Raw genomic sequence first — 19,126 nt, 5'->3', positions numbered from 1 at the left:
GATATTTCAAACATTAATCCAGACTCTTCTCTTTAAGTTCCTTCACAGAAAGTTTTAACTGTGGTGCACCACAGTAGCTTTGGTGGGGGGGGACTCCTGAAAAGATGAATTATTTACTCTCGCAAAAATGAGTTAACAGGAAAGTTTGTGCTGATGTCCAAGAAGCTCTTTGTTCTTAAATTAATTCTCATTCATACCCTGAATCTACAGAGAAATAAGCTTTGAATTCACATCACAAAAACACAATTACGGTGATTCTTCACTTTTTTAAATAAAGTAAAATTCCATGTTTTTCACTTCCCATATAATTTATTAAATTACACATTTATCAAACCAGATTGAAATTATAATTAACTAAGGACAGCCTAAGATCTGTGCCAAAAATGAACGATGACCTGAAAGCACTAAAAATGTAGAAAGATAAATCTGTACAAAATAATAATATTCTACAGCACAGCCAAAAAAAATTTATTTTGAAATTAAATTTGTTAGTACAGCATTTTCATGCTTTTAGAAAACCTCATTACTAAAAATAGATCTATTTACCTATGGTCATTTAAACCATCTGAGGTAATGAAAAATATACTAAAATGTTCGTATTTTACTGAGTTTCCAAATTTCTATTGAACAAAATGTTGCTTATTATATATTATACTAAAATTCATTATTGCTTCTACTGTTGGTCCCCTTTTTATTTTTATTTTTGTGAATAAGAACGTCTTAAGAAAATGTACCTGCTTTATTTTAACTAAACATAATGATTGCTAATAAACCCACAAATATTTAGTATTCCCCTTTACATTAAAATATTTTAGAAGCTCCAAACTATCACTGGAGAAAATGCAAGAAGTTCTGTTTGGAGCAGTATGTGCTAAAACAGTCATGCATCGTTCATGATCTTCTTGGAACTAAAAGTCTTGCAGCCCAAGACAAGCCAGGGTTTCATAAGCAAGACCCCAGAAGGCAGGCAAAGTCCCTCCCTTCACACAGCTGCCTGCAATGCTCATCAGCACCTTGTTCAAACCAAACCTGCGTAAGCAATTAGGTGCAAGAGAGGTATTCATAGTTTCAAACGCAAAGGGTTCAAGTCACAGAAAGGCACAGCCTCCCATTCCACTACAAGTTAATCCCAACTTCTTAAGTTTATGACAACTGGGTGTCTTATTATTTTCATACATACACTGGATAAAAGAGAAAAGTAAAAAAATAACTAAAAAGCAAAGCTTTCCGAAGTTATTCTTGGATGGACAAGAAAAGCGATAGACTGATGAGCACGGTGGCTCGGAATCGCAGAGATGGCAGGATGGACAGTGTGAGGTATTCCAAAGGCACTGTTTCTGACATCAGGATGGTCACCAAAGCTGTCAGACTTGACTCAGTTTCTAAGTAATCGCTGGAACTTTGACAATATGAAACTAAAAATTTGTGGTTATTTTCGATATGAAACTAAAAATTTGTGGTTATTTTCGAGCAACAAACAAACTAAAGTAGAATCCAAGCTTACACAACTCTTCGAGGTGATATTTTGTCCATCGTCTCTGTCGGATGGACTCACAGGATGTGATCTCGTTTGGAGCTTCGCAGTGGACTGTTCCCTTAACAGACCAAAACAGTTACAATCAGAATTTGGGGTACTCGGAGGACACGGGGGCTGTTAAATGCAGGATTACCAATTTTTGGGGGGGGGATGAGATGACTATTCATATTAGCAAAGATGTTTTAGTAGCAAACAATCTAAATAATAACTTGTATTTCTCATATTTTATTTCATTTAGGTTAAACTATAAATAAAATGTTGCCTAAATGCCACATACTTGCTTACAAACAAATGCTATTTTTAAGTGAGACTACAATAAACTACATCTATTTATATTTTTCTCCTCCTTTCCCCATATCCTAAGTATAGGAAGAAAAAAACATGAAGCATATATTCTCAGAGGAAATAATTGTTTTAAAAGGTTAGTATGTTTTGTTGGAGTCATGTTCCACATCAAGACGAAGCCTTAAAATACATAAAACAACAAAGCTTCCATGCAGCTGAAAGTCTGAATTAATTTGAAATCTTGTCAGAAGCCACAGAAAAATCAAAGTCTTCAATTTAAAAATGCACCATGTTAATTCATGTAAAATGTGGTAAGTACATCATAAGAAAGCAGTTTACGTTTCCAAATAACTTGAACAAAAATACTTCTCTCCAATTTAAAACACAACATAAAAATACCATTCTCAATACTCCACCCTGGCCTGGAGTCTCTCATACACTTTTATTCACATTCCGTCAATGAAAGTTCTACGATTACAAATATCTATTCTCTGAACAGCGGCTTCAATATCCATGAGATGGAAACTAACCATTATATGATGAATTAAAGACACTAACTTTCAACCACAAGCCGTATCAGGGTTTCCTTCACAAACAGTGAGCTGTGCTAAGTATTCCCAAAAGATAAAATGGTAATTCAAAAAGACCAGATTACAATGAAGGTGTTTTTTGGTAGTAACTCTAATAGAATAACGTTCCTTAGACTAGTTACGAAATAATTTAGAATGTCTGGAAAAGCTACTGATTTTTTATACCCCTACTCAATATCCCACATAGCCACATAGTTTTTAAAAAGTGAGAAAGGAAGATAAAGTCATATTTTGAGAGTAATCTCACCAGCCAACATCCTAGAGCTGACAGAAGCATTTAAAGTTCAGTATGTGGGAAGAGGCAACCTGATGGATCATACTAAGCATGGCCTGTTCTCTTTTAGGAATAGATTAAACAGTCATAAAAAGAGTGATAGTTAAAATTTTTAAAATGCTTAAATATTAAAAGTGATTCTTCTCATAGAAAATATTAATAAAAAACAGGACTGAAACATTTATTGGTTTATTACACAGGGTGCATACATAAAACCACACACCCTTTTAACTCACTTGCAGCTGGCCTCTATACCAATCTACCTCTTTCCCTTCACAGTACATTTTCAAAATAAGTTATTGGGCCCATGCCCTTACCGCTATATACTCTTCAATCAACTACAACCTGACTTCCACTCATCCTGAACATGCTGTATGTAAAGTCATCAACCAACTCCCAGCTGCTCAAGTAAATGAGCCATAATCTGACCTTACCCTCCCCAGTTGATCTCACCAAAACACCAGGGAGTGTTTAAAGATGCCACACTCATTGGCTCCATAGGACCATTCTTTCCTGGGTCTCTCCTTGAGAAACTTCTATCACGGTAACATTCAGTAGCTTTTCTTTCTCTGCCCGTCCCATACATGTTACAATCCCAGGGTTCTGTGTCTAATCTTATCTATTTCCTTTTTACATGTTTTTCCTGGACAATTCAATATACTATTAGCTTTTCAAATAAGAAGCTCTGATTACCAAATCTACATCTCCAGCCCCATTACAAATACAACTTCAATAGCCCTACCTCCAATTGACACGTCCCAGAACTAAACTCATTACATTCCCCCTGGAACACCCTCCAATGCAAGCCAGGTGAAGCAGAGGCTTCACAGGAGCCAGCTTCAGGTGAAGGCAGTTGAACCAATGAAAGAGGGAGGTCAGTATCATTGCTAAAATCTGGCTGGCACAAGAAACTTAGGACATTAGGCAGAGATTTCATTTCTCGCCACTGAGACTGTCTCCAGCTGATAACACAATTAACAGAAACTCTAATAGGTTTCTGTTAATAGACAGCTCAGAATCACAGTGGTGGGGCAGGTGGTCAAGGTGAACTGTGAGATGGGGGTAGAAGGCAAAGCTCAACCCTATAAGCCTTCTTATGAAGGGTAACGGGTGCCGCCTGCTACACAGTCCAGCAAGCCGTGGGGCTCATAAGGACTGCCTACCATTAGTACAGGGGATGCGATTACAGCGAGCTCATGATTATGGTACTTGTGCCAACTGGAAAAGAGGGACTGGATCCATTCATCTCAGGGTGCCTGAACACACACAGCAAGAAAAGCTTCAGCCCATAAGATGCCCTGACGAGCAAATGCCTTCTTACCCCTTAAGGAACGAAACTATAGGAAATATATACTTTCCTGTTCACTTTTTCCTAATGCTAAAATATTTCAACAGTAATCTGGCAACATCCTCTCAGCATGTCTGTTGATTCCAAATACTAGAGAAACACAGACCTGTCCCTATGGTCAGATGAAGAGATAAGTGATGACACAGATAAGATTTAAAAGCCTAAAGACTAATCACACGTCCTCCTGCAAAAGCAGCTTAATACAGTTTCTAAAAGGGAGAAACTTCTAAAATGTATTTTTAATCTGTGCTCTTCTAGTGATTCAAGTGAACATTTCAGATGTAAGAAAGGAAATGAACAATCTGTGATCCTGAAAATGTGCTTACAAATGAAAAACATGATCACCAAATGTTAAAACCATAATGGAGGAGAGAAGAGCCGACCACATATAGCATAAAATCAAATCAGTGAATTAGAAAACTAGTCCAAGGACTAGCCTAAGAACACAAAGGAAAAATAACGGAATGAGTATAATAAATGAAAATCGAGAGATAAAGAAGATTCTAAATCTCCAACATCGAAACGATATGAATTCCAGAAGGAGCAAGTACAACAGAAACTTGGGGAGTAAGAACTAGAGACACAGTAGTGACACTGGCAGTTGAGACTGCATCAGATAAGAGCCTAAAAGAATAACTTATGACACCACTTTGAGCTGGAACAAAAATGCAATGCCATGGAAACTGAAGGTCTGCCAGGCTCTGGTTCAAGACTCAACTAGAGAGAGCAGGAAGCGTGACTCCGGAGAGAAGTAGGAGGCCATCCAAGTTCCTCAAAGTGGAGGAAGCCAGTCAAATTCACCAAGGAACCAGAGGCAGGGGAGGAGTTCCTTGCTCTGAGGGGCGGCTGGAAACCAGCATGGGCCATCATTTCTGAAAGCAATGGCTTATAGGAAGCTATATGCCACAGAAAGGCAAAGAATACAAACATAGCACCAGAAACAAGGAATCAGACTGGCTTCATGGGACAGGAGCAGAGAATTCCAAAGGAAAAGGGGTGTTTGAAGGAACCCCCAACCCAGGAAGCCGCACTAAGCCCCAACCACAAAACAGGCAGCAGGCTGGATGCCTGGCAGACGTGAGAATGCTGTAGAGGTGTCATTCTGTGTGTCTCCCATGTTCAGTTTTTTTAATGGAAGTTCTCCAGTCCCTCTCTCACCACAGTGCTGGCTATGTGGGTGGATTGGGGGGGTTGGGGAGGGGGAGCACAACTTACCCCTTTAGTTCACCGGTGTTTAGATTGGAAGAAGCCACACCAAAAATGCCTTGGCTACACCTGGATATGATTTTTATTAAGTTTATTGAGATATAATTTATTTACAATAAAATCTTACCCATTTAAAACGTAGAGTTGGATGAGTTTTGACAAATGTATATACCGGTATAACCATCACGATAAAGAGATAGTTTCTATCACCCCCAGAGTTCTCTTGAGCACCTCTGGAGTCAATCTACTCCCTTCTGCAATCCCAGGCAAGGTGGTCTGCTTAGAATCTCACATTTATGGAATCAAAGAGTATATATGTTTGTCTGGCTTGTCTAACTGAGGAAAACGTTTTTGAGATTTGGCCATGTTGTTGCACATATCAAATTTATTTCATTTTCTTGCTGTGGTAGTCCATTGCGTGAACGAGCCATAATTTGCCTTTTGATTAGAGTGCCGATGGACGTTTAGACGGCCTCCACACTGGAGCTGTTACAGATAAAGCGTCTATGAACTTTCGGGTTCAGACACGTATGTAGGCATGATTTTCATTTCTCTTGGCTAAACACCTAGGAATAGAATCGTGGGTCATATGGTAGGTTATCTGAGTGGAGCCTTCTCTCGCATTCATTCCTGATATCGCTAATTTGTGTTTTCTTTCTCTTATTTTTAGTTGTGGCAAAATACGCCTAACATAAAATGTGCCATCTTAACCATTTTTAATATACAGTTCAGTGGCTGTAAGCACATTCGCATTGTTGTGGAACCATCACCACCATCCATCTCCAGACCTTTCCATCTTCCCAAACTGAAACTCTGTACCCTTTTAACAATTCCTCACTCCCCTCTGCCCCCAGCCCCTGGCAACCACCGTCCTACTTTCTATGAATTGTACTACTCTAGGTACCTCATAAAAGTGCAGTAATACAGTGTTTGTCTTTTTGTGACTGGCTTATTTCCCTTAGGATAATATATTCAAGGTTCATCCATGTTTTAATGTGTGTCAGTATTTCCTTCCTTTTTAGGGCTCAATAATATTCCACTGCATGTATTTTTTTTATCCATTCATTCACTGATGGGCATTTGGGGTGATTCCGTCTTTTGGCTACTGTGAATATGTTATGAACATGGGTGTACACATATCTGTGCCAGTCTCTGTTCTCAATTCTTTTGGATACATACCCAGAAGTGGGATTGTTGGATCATATGATAATTCTATTTTTAATTTTTTTGAGGAACTGCCATACTATTTTCCACAGCAGCTATACTATTTTACATTCCAGCCAACACTGCATAAGGGTTCTAATTTCTCCACATCTTTGCCAACACTTATTTTCTGCTTGTTTTTTTAATAGTTGCCACGCTAATAGGTGTTATCTCATTGTTTTGATTTGAATTTCCACAATGATTAGTGATGTTTATTTAGCATCTTTTCATGTGTCTATTGGTCACTTGTATATCTTCCTTGGAGAAATGTCTATTCAAGTCCTTTGTCCATTTTTCAGTTGGGTTGTTTGTTTTGTCATTGAGTTGTAGGATTCTTTATATATTCTAGATATCAACCCTTTTTCAGATATGTGATTTGCAAATATTTCTCCCATTCCATGGGTTGCCTTTTCACTCTAATTGTGTCCTTTGATGAATAAAAGTTTTAAAGTTTTATGTAGTCCAGTTTATCTATTTTTTCTTTTGTTGTCATATCCAATAAATCATTGCCAAACGCATTGTCATAAAGCATTTCCCCTACATTTTCAAGCTTTACACTTAAGATTTGTGTGTCTTGATGTACACATTAGAAATTGATCTTAAAAGTTTACCACAAAACAAAGAATGAACTACAGCTACATTTGTTAACTTGGATGAATCTGAAATATATGAGAGAAACAAGCGTCAAAAAAATATATACTGTATGATTCCACTTACATAGTTTTAAAAAATTATGAATGCAAAATATGGGACAGTAGTCCTCTCAGAAGGGAAGTGGAGGCAATAGGGAAAGGACACGGAAGATTGCCTGGAGTATTGCTTTGTTTATTAAATTTATTGGGATGATATTAATAGGATCATATAGGTTTCAGGTGTGGGTTTCTATGTTACAGGATCTGTATATTGCACTGTGTGCCCAAAGCCAAATCATCTTCCATCACCATATATTAGACCCCCTTCACCCCCCACCCCCCAGCACCCTTCCTTCTGGCAGCCACCACACTGCTGTGTCCACGAGTTTCAGTTTTATTTCCCACATATGACTGAAATCATATGGTCCTTAGCTTTTCTGACTGACTTATTTCACTTGGCATAATATCTCAAGGTCCATCCATGTTGTTATGAATGGCAGTATTTCGTCTTTTCTTATGGCTGAGTAGTATCCCACTGTGTGCATGTCCCACACCTTCTCTATCCAGTCCTCTATCGCAGGGTACTTTGGTTGTCTCCATGTCTCGGCCACTGTGAATAATGCTGCAGTGATCATAGGGTGCATATATCTTTGTGAATACTTGTTTTCCAGTTTTTCGGGAAGATACCCAGGAGAGGGACAGCTGGGTCATATGGTAGCTCTATTCTTAATTTTTTAAGGAATCGCCAGTTTTCCATAGTGGTTGTACTCCTGTAATATGCTATTTCTTGAGCTCAGTTAAAAGGAAAGGGATGTTTATAATTGTTTTTTAAACTATCCTGTGCATTTTCATACACATTTTACAGGTGTGCCCTTCACAGGTGTAAAGCATTTTAAGAGTAATACATTAGAAATGATCAGAACATTAAAATGAGAGTGAACTTTAGACTGATGACTTTGCATTCACCTGAGCAGCAGGTAAACTGTTCTATGCCACCGGCAGAACAGTCTTCTTACAGTATTGCCAAATATAATGAAAATAAAAATAAATAGTAACAAATAATAATGCAGGAAAGTATCAAACAACACTGAAAATAAGAAAGTGAAAGTGACTTCCAAAGATCCACAACATGTTTAATTTTTCAAAGGGAACTTTATTAAAAATAAAAAGAACAGAACTAAATTTTTTTTTAAATGAGAAACTTGACGAAACTAAAATATGACCAGAGATTCATAAACACTTTATGACTTCATATTTTTCCCATTTCCTCCTTTAAATAACACATTTGATTATAAAAATTAAAAATAAAAACACCTTTAAAAGTCACACATTTAAATAACCATTTATTAATATATCTCTGGTTTAACAGTATAACACTCAGAAAGTATTTTAACTCCCTTAAAATTAAGTTTTACAATACACTTGTGACCTCGCATCCTGTTTTGTTTATTAAGAGGACAATCAAAACTGTTCTGTATTATGATCTCACAAAAAAAAACTTGCTTGTGAACTAAAAAGATGCTATTACAAAACCCCTCATTAAAAGTATTTTTAAAAGAAAAAAATGACTAAGTTTTTAAAAAATCTAACTCACTGGGGAAAAGAAAAGAAAGCCTAAAAGAAATGCAAGACCATTATTTTCAAATCTATTCCATCTCAGTTATAATTTGTTACCACTTGACCTTGCCTTGGTAAATACTAAAGAATTATATTTAATTAGCATTTAATGTCGAACATTAATGAGTAGCCAAGTGGTTTTAAGAGTTTGTGAAAGTTATGTTTTATTGATACTCTAAGAAACAGTTTTCATTCCCCATTTATGTAGCAGCCTTATTTCCAGAGCTCAAGGTGTCTAACAAGTATCCATTGTGTCAAAAATATCAAATTCCATAAAATGTTCTACCCAAAAAGGATGAACATGATTATTTTTAAAATTAATATAAGATAAATGATTAATTTTTTTTTTTTTTCTTTTGAAAAGATTTATTAGGAACAGCTCCTCTGAAATGTGAGACTGACCAACAGAGAAGCAACTAGAAGCTGATCATGGGTGATCATCACGAAAAAGGGAGACACCCAATGAACTGCAAATAAGCACGGAATACAGGTCCCCCGGGCGGAGGCCGTTTCTATGCACTGATACCCAACTCCTAGTTCCTATTCTCCTCCACCTCCCCACCTAGCCAGCAGCTCTTCACCTAGTAGGTCAGGTTATGCCACCACCCAGCAGAAGACCCAGGTCTAGAACTCCAAGCCCAGTAAGGGAGCCACTAATCACCTATGGCTATTTAAATTCAAATTAATTAAAATTTAAGGAAGTAGAAGAGGGTAAGGGAGTAAAATATATGGTGATGGAAGGAAACTTGACTTTGGGTGGTGAGCACACAATGCAATATACAGATGATGAATCATAGACTTATACACTTGAAACCTATATGACCAATGTCACCCCAATAAATTTAATAAAATAAAAAATAAATAAATGAAGTTAAGTTCCTCAGCCACACCAGCCACATTTCGTGCTCCAGAGTCGTATGTGAGTGGTGGTGACTGTATTGGATGGCACAGCCATGGAACATCTCCACCATCACAGAAAGTTCCACTGGACAGGGCCACTGTGGAAAACCCTCGCCCAAACAACAGGGCTATTCTTAAATAAAACCAATGTACTTTTTGTGAATAATATTTAAAGATGTTTTACTACATGTTATCCTAACAATATTTATTTACTCCAATGAGCACAAAGAATCCCTGGGAAGCAAAGGTATCGATCGGCTCACCCATCAATTCATCCAACAACTTACAAGCAGGAGCTATTTATACTGTTAGTGTCATTTACAAATAAAAATAGAGTTTAACAAGGTAAAAAGATCCCATTATCGTTTTTTGAGTATCCAGACTAAAAATTTAAATCAATATTTTTTTAAACTGAAAAACGTGTTTTTCACATAAATCAACATAATCACAAGTACCTTTTTATTGTACTTGGGCACCATCTGCTGGCCACATTATTAAACTGCACAAGAAATGAAATACTAGCTCTATCAGAGGACATTTTTAAAGGACACACACAGTCCCAGCTTTTTGCCACAATGCATTCCTGGAAAACCACATCATAGAGAAGATCATTGTAAAGCAAATCATATTTTCCATAGGGCAGGACTATAATTAGGTTCTTCATTCCAAACTAAAATCTGGCATCAAATAACCCATGGAAAGATCTCATTAAAGCAAGATGCAAAAATTATAGTCCTCTATTACCATTTAAAATAGGATAATTATTCCCCAGGTCCTTTCTTATAGGTACAGGCACATTCATTATTTAGAGGACACAAATTAAAATATAAAACTTTCATTTACATAAAGTTAACCTAAGTCTAATATGGTAAAAGTAACATAAAATAAATAATAATTCTGTTAGCACACTCCTAGAATTTCTAAGTAATCTGGATGGTAGCTCTTTATAAAACAGCACCTAAAGAAATCCAAACTAATGCATCTTTTCCATCAGTAAAGTCCTCAATGATAAGCAGAACTACTGTGTCTCTTTCACCGCAAAGCAGTTTAAAGGTCGAGGCTGATGCACCTTTATTCCTCCTTCACGCTCTCCTGACTCATAAGTCTTCATCAAAGTTGCAAGTAAAGATAATCAGTGATATTAAATCACCCTGTTTCATGTTTTCCCATCCCACAGCCTGACTGCACTGTGGGATAAGCTGAGCTACCAGACTATATCATGCTGCACTAAAAGTCATAGAAATCCTTACGAGTCGTTAAAAAGAAGCCTCAGAACATTGAATAGAAACACAACCTGTTATCTCGGGTTCTGGTCTTTGGGAAACCACACGAACCGATGACATGAACTGAAGTCTAATATTACTTAGGAAGCTTCTAACACCTTCTGTGGCAAAATGCAAAAAAAAAGCCATCCACACACTATTCCATGTATCCTGGAAAAGGGGATTTGCTGAGTTGCCTAAGATTCCTTTAAAGTCTCTTTTCAAATACTCTTACCACTCTTTACGCTGAGAGTGTGCAGGATTCATACTTCTGGTCGGCGGAACCTTCTTGTATAGTCATTATTTCTTTTTCTCAGGAACACAAAACAATTAGTAATGCAACATAATTAATGACCAATGGATTTTAAGATAATACCCTTTGGGAGAATTGCATCATTAGAGAAGTCAAAGGATGGTCAAACCATGTAACATGCGAGCCCCTGTATGCACTAGGAAAACAACAATTTCCACAGCAGTGAAGATGGGCAGTGGCAACAGCAGCTAACACTTTCCCAGGTCCTGGGTCACAGGCTAGCTAGCTCCATTTTACAAAAGATGAAGCTGGAGTTTAGAGAAACTAAGTAACTTGCCTGAGGACACATGGTTGCCAAGTGTCAGAAGTGAGAACAGAACAAAGGCAAACTGCCTCATTTCAGCTTAACCTAGAAATAACCATGAACAAAGGCACAGGAATGCTGATGTAGCTCAAGTGGAGAAAAGACGACTGACATGAAATGTCCATATTTACTGCATAAGGTGCTCATCCCTACATGGTTTACTAGAGAGAATGTGGAGTCTGAAATCACAAAGACCTGGGTCCATCCCTGGGAAAGCTGCTTGACCTTGCTGAAGCTGTGACCTCACCTATAAATACAAAGAGCAATCACACCAGCCTCACATGAGTGTAGAGATGTAGTCAGATTACAAAAGATTTCTAGAACAGTCTCTAGCATATGGTAGGTGCTCCATCAATAGTACAACTTGTGCCACTTGGTTTCTGTTTTAACAAATTAGAAATTCATGTAGAATACATAAATATTTAGGTTATTTATTGCAAAAATGTCATTCTTATGTTGAAATCTATTTGTTATATGTAGTAAATGTATTAATGTGTGTCACTAATGTTAATGATGTGTATGCCCAAACAAGATGAAATTCTGGAAGGCAAATGGACTGTGACAATCAAAAAATAAGTGTGCAATTATTAAAAACAACATAAACTCACGTACAAAAAAAGTTTGTAACTTTCCTCCCAGGCCAGTCCCACTCCCTAAAGGTAAGATGGTTTTGTATCTGGCTATTGAATTCACGGCAGCCCGCTCCTTCAGCCAGCAAGGAACAGGCACAGGCTCTACAGACAGTCTGCTGGCAGGACAGTTTTCCATAACATAATGTGATCATGGGAGTGTCATCCCATCACCATGGCCATATTCTACTAGAAGCAAGTCACAGGTCCTGCCCACACTCAGGGGGAAGGGTCATTCACACTGTGAACACCAGAGGAGCATCACAGGGCCACCTGAAAGTCTGCCTGCTACAAAGACAATTAAGGTCTTTACCGGATCTCAGTGCAGGCATCTGAAGGATGACCAGGAAGTAAATAGTGGATACAGCTCATGGTTGAGGACCTAAATGAGATGAACCAACCTGCATAGGAACACTGTACGTTTTGGAAAACCATGTTCCCAACTCAAATATAACTAAAATATCTCATTGTGAAGAAAATAAGCAGATCTTTGACACAAAAATACAGTAAGAAATCTCATAAAACAGCAATGCAGTTTGGAAAGTGGTTTTTCTAGAAGAAAACATGGCTAATAACAAAACCTAAAACCAAGAACTATGAGAAAGGAAAGAAAGCAAAGAATAAAAGCAGGCCACACCTCGCGGGGTGCTGAAGCTTTTGATGTGAAATGCTAAGTTTACAGGCATATAATGTATATTCGGTGGAAAAGAGAAAGCAGATAATGAGCCTGATGGAATATAACCTCCTAATGCTTCCAAGCTTCTTCAAACCGGGCTGTGGGCCACATCCTAGGGCAGAATAAAGGTAAAGGAGAGGCGCCATCTCTGTTGAACAGGGAGCCCTAACAAAGGGGCTTCAAAAGGGCTCTGCATCTTTAATAATATAAAAGGCTGGACACAAACAGCATAATCTAAAATGCCATCAGAAATACTTCACATACAAAAAGGTCTAAGTAAAGCAGGATTTTATAAAGTGATCAAAAAAGAAACACTAAGGGGGAAAATCTTTTAAGATTAAAGAGGTTTTTCAAAAGACAAGTTGAAGCGGTTGTAAAATTTATGAGGCAGCCTTAAACTTCAGTTCTAAGCAACAATAAATTATTCACTATAAAAATATACATGTGTCAAATATTATAAGCCTCTTAAACTTTTTAAAAACAATCTCTTGCAGAACTGATTAGATGTATCCGGTCCACACGAGCAGACACTTTCTCAGCAGCCCAGTATGGCCATGCGGGGGAAAGGAGCAACTTCGGAACAGAAACAGGAGGAGAGACCATCTTTAGACTTCGCCGCACTTCTGCTCCAACTCATACATTATGCACTTGGCCTTAAAATCACTTCCACTGCCTTCAGCTAACCTAAACGCTAGTTTTAGTTTCTAAATGCCTTCATGTCAATAAAATTCCAAAGATCTGTTAATTAAATTAATGTTTTAAAGTTAAATGTGTTGAGAAACATAGAAGAAAAGATGCACTGTGTTGCTTTGTTTCGCAGCCCTAACTGGCCTTGGGCCCACTGATATCCCACCCCTGAGCAGAAGGGCATGTCAGTGTGTCTTCTCGGGCTCCTTCACTGTCTCTGCATTCCTCACCGCATGTGACAGGCATCTCCATAGCCTGCAACCATACTTCTCTTAATTTTTTCTAAATTTGACCTTTACCTCAACTTTTTCTGATTTTTTAAAATCTCTGTGTGCCAGCCCGGCCGGGCGTGGCTCAGCGGTTGAACGTCGACCTAGGATCCAGGCGATCGGGGTTCAATTCCCGGTCAGGGCACATGCCCAGGTTGCGGGCTCAATCAATGTCTCTCTCGTCATTGATGTTTCTGTCTCTCTCTCTCTCCCTCTCCTTTCCTCCCTCTGAAATCAATAAAAAGATATATTTAAAAAATAAAAATTTAAAAAAAAAAAAAATCTCTGTGTGCCATTCTCTCTGTGACAACACAGCTATCTCAGAGGGCTTTGTACAGATTCAATGAAGTGTACGGGGCAGCGCCTAACACAACCCGGCCTTCAAGGAAGCGAGCGCTCGCCAAGTATGAATGCTACGGAGTCCCCAACAGCTTCCTGCTCAGTGCCAGGCACTGGGAACACAGTGCAAGTGGGAAAGTCACAGTTCTTGCCTCGCAAAATTCACAATCCAGCAAAAAGGAAAGAAATGGAGCCTCTGCAAATGTGACGAGTGCAACAAAGGACACAGGACTCTGGCATAAACGAGAGTCCCCGAAACCGGCCTGGGAAGACAGGAAAGGCTTTTAGGAAGCCAGGAGATCTAAAGAATGACTAGGACCAAGGGACTGCCTACTTTTCCGATTAATTACTTTAATTAATTATATCATATAACTGCTAACTAAAGGCCCACACTCGAGTAATTTGCATTAAAATGTCATTTTATTACAGCTGAGTAACAAAGAGAAATAGGCTATTTATGAAACTTGTAGAGATTTTACTATGGCTTCATTTCCAGAAAACTCACTAATATTTGAAGAATATTCTGTTTTCTCAAACATTATCCTCTGTATGAGGAAGCAAGCTGGAGCTCCATGCGTCTCCCATCCTGGGCCCTCCCCTCGCACATGCCTCAGTCCTCACAAACACTCCCACAAGCACGCAGGACCACTGTGTGGCACTGCAGGCACTCACCCCTCTTCCTGCTCATCTAGAGCAAGGCTCCAGGCCAACGCCTGTAAGACTGGACAGGTGAGAACTGGGCGATTGCGCTACCACATGGATAGTCCTGCTTCTGCAAAGCTCCCCTAGGATCCCCTCTTCTGGAATCAGGTGATCCCCTTGTATTTGCCTTTCTTCTTTCTACCTTTGGCAGAATATAAAAATGGAAACACAAATACTTTTCCCCCTTCTTAACCTTACTTACAAAAAGAAAAAAAGCTCAAGTTCAAGAATAGATGCAACTGACCTCAAGCTCAGGGTCAGAAATTAGCAGGACATAGTGAAGGCACACCGGCTGCATTGTGGGAGTAACTGAGTATTACTCAGCTCCAACTTATCACTGTCTTCTGGAAAGATTGCTAGGTCTCCACTTTTTAAAATAAGCCAGAAATTTGGGTTTTTATATAAAATTCTGTTAATTTTGACAACTCATTAAAAAAGCTTTCAAGACATTATGTAAGTCAAACCAAACAAATCTATGGACATGATTCACTCAGGCCAAGCAGATCACCCATTTTCAACCTCTGGTCTAACTCCAAGACACAGGAAACTCCTTTAATCCACCTTCGCACTGTAAACTCGATGTCCGTTACACCCAGGGAGGAACCCGGCAGTTAGTCGGATACTCAACAAATCTTTTGGCGAACATCTGATGCTTTGTAAGCACATCACAGTCTCCTTACACCTACATTTACCTGCTTATAAGGCTAACAACAATTCCACAATTACACCTCTCTATTTTCAAATCTCCTGTGAATGCAAAAATAAATACTTTACACCACCTCCTATAGACTGACCTATTCATTTCTTTTTACTCTTCTGACCGGGTCCTTAATTATATCCCCCCTTCCTTTTTTGCCTCTCTATGTTAATGTTTCCCCTTTCCAATCAAAACGTTCCTAGGGACTGGATCTCTTTCCCACCATAATACTTGACATCTGAAAACATATAATCAGACTACATCAACTGTGAAGACATTTCAAATTACTAGTAACATCTCTATATCTGATTACGTAATGAACCAAAAAAAACATGTAGTAGAAAAGATAGATTCTATTGTTAACCAAATAAAATCTGAAATTAAAATTACCAAGAGAATGGTGAGGAGTAAGGATGAAGCATGATACATGTCAATTGACGCTGTCCAATATTTTAACATTTGAGGGAACTACGCCAAAGGCAGAGCTCAGAATCTCATACAAGTCCAATGTAAGGCTATCACTCCTAGAGGCCAAAAGTTGTACTACAACAATAATCTTTTTGTGTATTTCAAAAACTTAGTTCACTTTTGTTTGCACTAAAAGTCCTAGTTAAGCTTAGCACTCTAGTAAGAAAGCACAGTTTAATGAGTTTTATGTTTATATTCGTTATTTTATTAAATCAAATATTGTGTGATGGGGGAAAGGAGAAAAATTCAAGCATAAACTTTAAGATGGATATGCAAGATGTTACAGTTCGTTGTAGTCATTGATAATGTTCTTAATTCATGCTTGTCATAAAAGAAAGAGAATTGTGTTATTTAAAGGATCTCAGGAACTTTCCAAGCAATAAAATATATATATCACAGATATCCAAAAAATGGCTAAAAATAGAACGTAATTTTGAATATACAGTAAATGAAAAAGCAAAACTGTCATTTTACCTCCCCAGTGTTCCATTACAGGCCTCAACTTTAATAAAAATACAAAGTAAATCAACCACTTACCATAAAAAAAAAAAAAAAAAAAAACACAAGGGAAAATGAAATGAGTGAACTAGCTCTAAAGACAGGCTAAATGATGAAACACATTCTAAATCCCATTTTCATAGCATACCTGCGGACGTCAGCTGGCAACTGCACCAAAGAGTAACTGTCTCCAGAAGAAAGCTTCCATGATTCGTTTAACTTGTGCTCACTCGTCCCCAGCTCACCCACTACCCAGTCCGGTAATCCTTCTGGGCTTGAACCTTTTGCTCGTGCTGGATTTGGTTCATCAAAATAGATGGACTGATTTTTAAAAATTAGAAAAATTACTCTTTCAATATGTACTATAATGAAATAGTTAAGATTTCCATCAAATTTCAAGTTTGGTAACAACCTTTCAAATATGCAAATTCAACTACAAAAAAATATATAAAAATGTATCATTCAATGCACAATGAATTATGAAATATTAAAATACATAAAATGGGTAAGTATAAATTTTAGTTGTGCTCTGCTGTATAAGAAATTTCATGAATGACCAAACTGCATAACAGGTAAATCTGATAGTAATTATTTGTATTACAAAAGGAATATTAGCTTTATGTAAACATAAACGGAAAGATCTTTTTAAATCATGTGCTCAATTATTTCTTTCTCTGATCATTAACTATTCTGCAGCCTCCCTAAAAAGTCAGTGGGCAGAGAAACCACAATAAATAAAAATTAGGAATCCTTTAATAAGATGAAAACAACAGAGTTGAAGACCTGGGATTTAGTTCTGGCCATGCCATAAATGAGCTGGAAATCCCAGGCAGGTCTCTAGGCCCTCTCATTGTTATTTGTGACATAAAGCCTTTGTTAGTGGACATGTAACATACCAATATGACCATTCCCAAAAGGGATGATAAATTCAGTTTTAAAGAAACTGAACTAATCTACCTTTTGGTCGATGACACCTACCATGTATGAGGGTAAAGTCTTTAGTGTCCCTGGCTCGGGTCGGTGTATAAATGGGCCTTCGATCACCCCTCGCTTAAGCATGTGCAGTAACAGTTTTGCATACAGATTCCGATTCTTTCTGCCCATTGTTCCTGAACCTGTTCCTGAAGGCTCACACAGCTTCCTAATCCAGAGTGCGCACCTCTGCCGCTCTAGAAATGCATAAGCACTGTTAGAGACTGGATTTCTCAGTAAACAAACATTAAATGAAAGACCTATCTAAATCTGCTTTTGCCTAGAGCAGCAGTCGGTAAACTCACTGTAAAGGGACACAAAGTAAACACTGTAGGCTCTGCAGGCCTGTGACAACCCCCCCACCCCCCCCACCCCCGCACAGCTGCTCCACTCTGCCACTGGAGCATGAAACCAGCCACATACCACATGTAACCAATGGGCATGGCTGTTTTCTAATAAAACTTTACCAAAAAGGCAGCCGGCTGTATCTGGCCCAGAGGCTACAATTTGCCAACCCCTGGTCTAGAGTTTACCAGTCAATTCGTGATCAGGCAAGACATACACAAAGAAATATTTTCTCAGAAATAAAATCTCAGGATTACTGTCAAATAAAGCGATGAGGTGAAAAGTTTGCTGTAAAAGCATCTCTAAAATAATTGTAGTTTTGTTGAAAAATCTTTCTATAATTGTCATTATATAAACCAAGAGAGATAAAATGCAGTCTTAGTTATTGAAGCATTTGGAACTTAATCTAAAATTAAATCTCAAATGTTTTATTTTTAAAGCTGATAATATTCAGGGATTTGTAGTTGGTTTATTTAGGGTTTTCTTTTAACCTCTCTAGAAATAATTGAAGGCTATTTACATGTAATTCTGTAAAATAATTATCCTTTTAAAAACTATCTGAAAAATACAGCACAGTTTAATCCACAGATAATGACCTATTGACTATCTTATCTTGCCATGACACAGAATTGTTTTTAGGTCTCATGAAAACTATTTTGACACTAATCTTTTCTCAGTCTAACTCAATTTGAGGATTATATTTCTAACACAAATCATAAGCCTGCTTTAATCTCTTAGTTTCTGAAGGTCATATTCATTTATTGTTTTACCTAGAAAAATCGCTGGGGCTGGATTTTCTACTTTGCTCATACAGGATTTATCACTACAGGTATGAGAGCTAGCCTCCAAAGAACTTTTGTATTTTTAGCTTTGAAAATTATATAATCACAAAGCAACCTCGTGAAATATTGGGCATACTTTGTGCAAAAAGAAAATGCAAAAGTGAAACTGATAAACTTAAGTAATCAGTTTTTCAAGCTATGTATTGTTTCTATATGCCGAGCAGCAAACTGAAACCTATATAATTTTGGAACGGCTAGAATTCAGTGCAACTTGATTAATATAAAAGAACTCATTCCTTTACTAAAAATAACAGGGAAAACCAATTTCAAGCATAGAATTTAGCTATAAGAAAACGTAAGTTATAATGAATGTTCAGATTTTTGATTGGCTGCGATTTCCCAAGTGTTCATTACGAATTAACTAAATAAGAGAAGGCCAGGGATGTACCAATACTGACAATGAGTCATGAACTAAAGATTACAATTAATCCAATTCTTATACTTAAAATCCATTTTCAAAAAGAACATAAAAATAACACTAACTTGATTTGAAATACATTTATAATGGGAGATTTTAATAAAAATTTTTCC

General features: G+C 37.7%; 1 protein-coding gene across 1 annotated transcript in view; it reads right to left on the bottom strand.

Moving 5' to 3' along the window:
* The window catches only part of CEP112 (centrosomal protein 112), a 214,867-nt gene that overhangs the window by 193,605 nt on the left and 2,136 nt on the right, over positions 1-19,126 (bottom strand). Inside the window, exons 2-4 of the mRNA XM_016214517.2 lie at positions 17,415-17,605; positions 16,585-16,757; positions 1,505-1,595 (exon numbers count right to left, since the gene is read on the bottom strand). Of these exons, the coding sequence (XP_016070003.2) occupies positions 1,505-1,595; positions 16,585-16,757; positions 17,415-17,605 (455 nt within the window). The remainder of the gene's footprint in view (positions 1-1,504; positions 1,596-16,584; positions 16,758-17,414; positions 17,606-19,126) is intronic.

The sequence above is a fragment of the Miniopterus natalensis genome, chromosome 17 (assembly GCF_054644295.1).
Source record: "Miniopterus natalensis isolate mMinNat1 chromosome 17, mMinNat1.hap1, whole genome shotgun sequence".
NCBI classification, from domain to species: Eukaryota; Metazoa; Chordata; class Mammalia; order Chiroptera; family Miniopteridae; genus Miniopterus; species Miniopterus natalensis.
The sequence above is the reverse complement of the archived record's forward strand: the minus strand, read 5'-3'. Positions and strand labels throughout refer to the sequence as shown.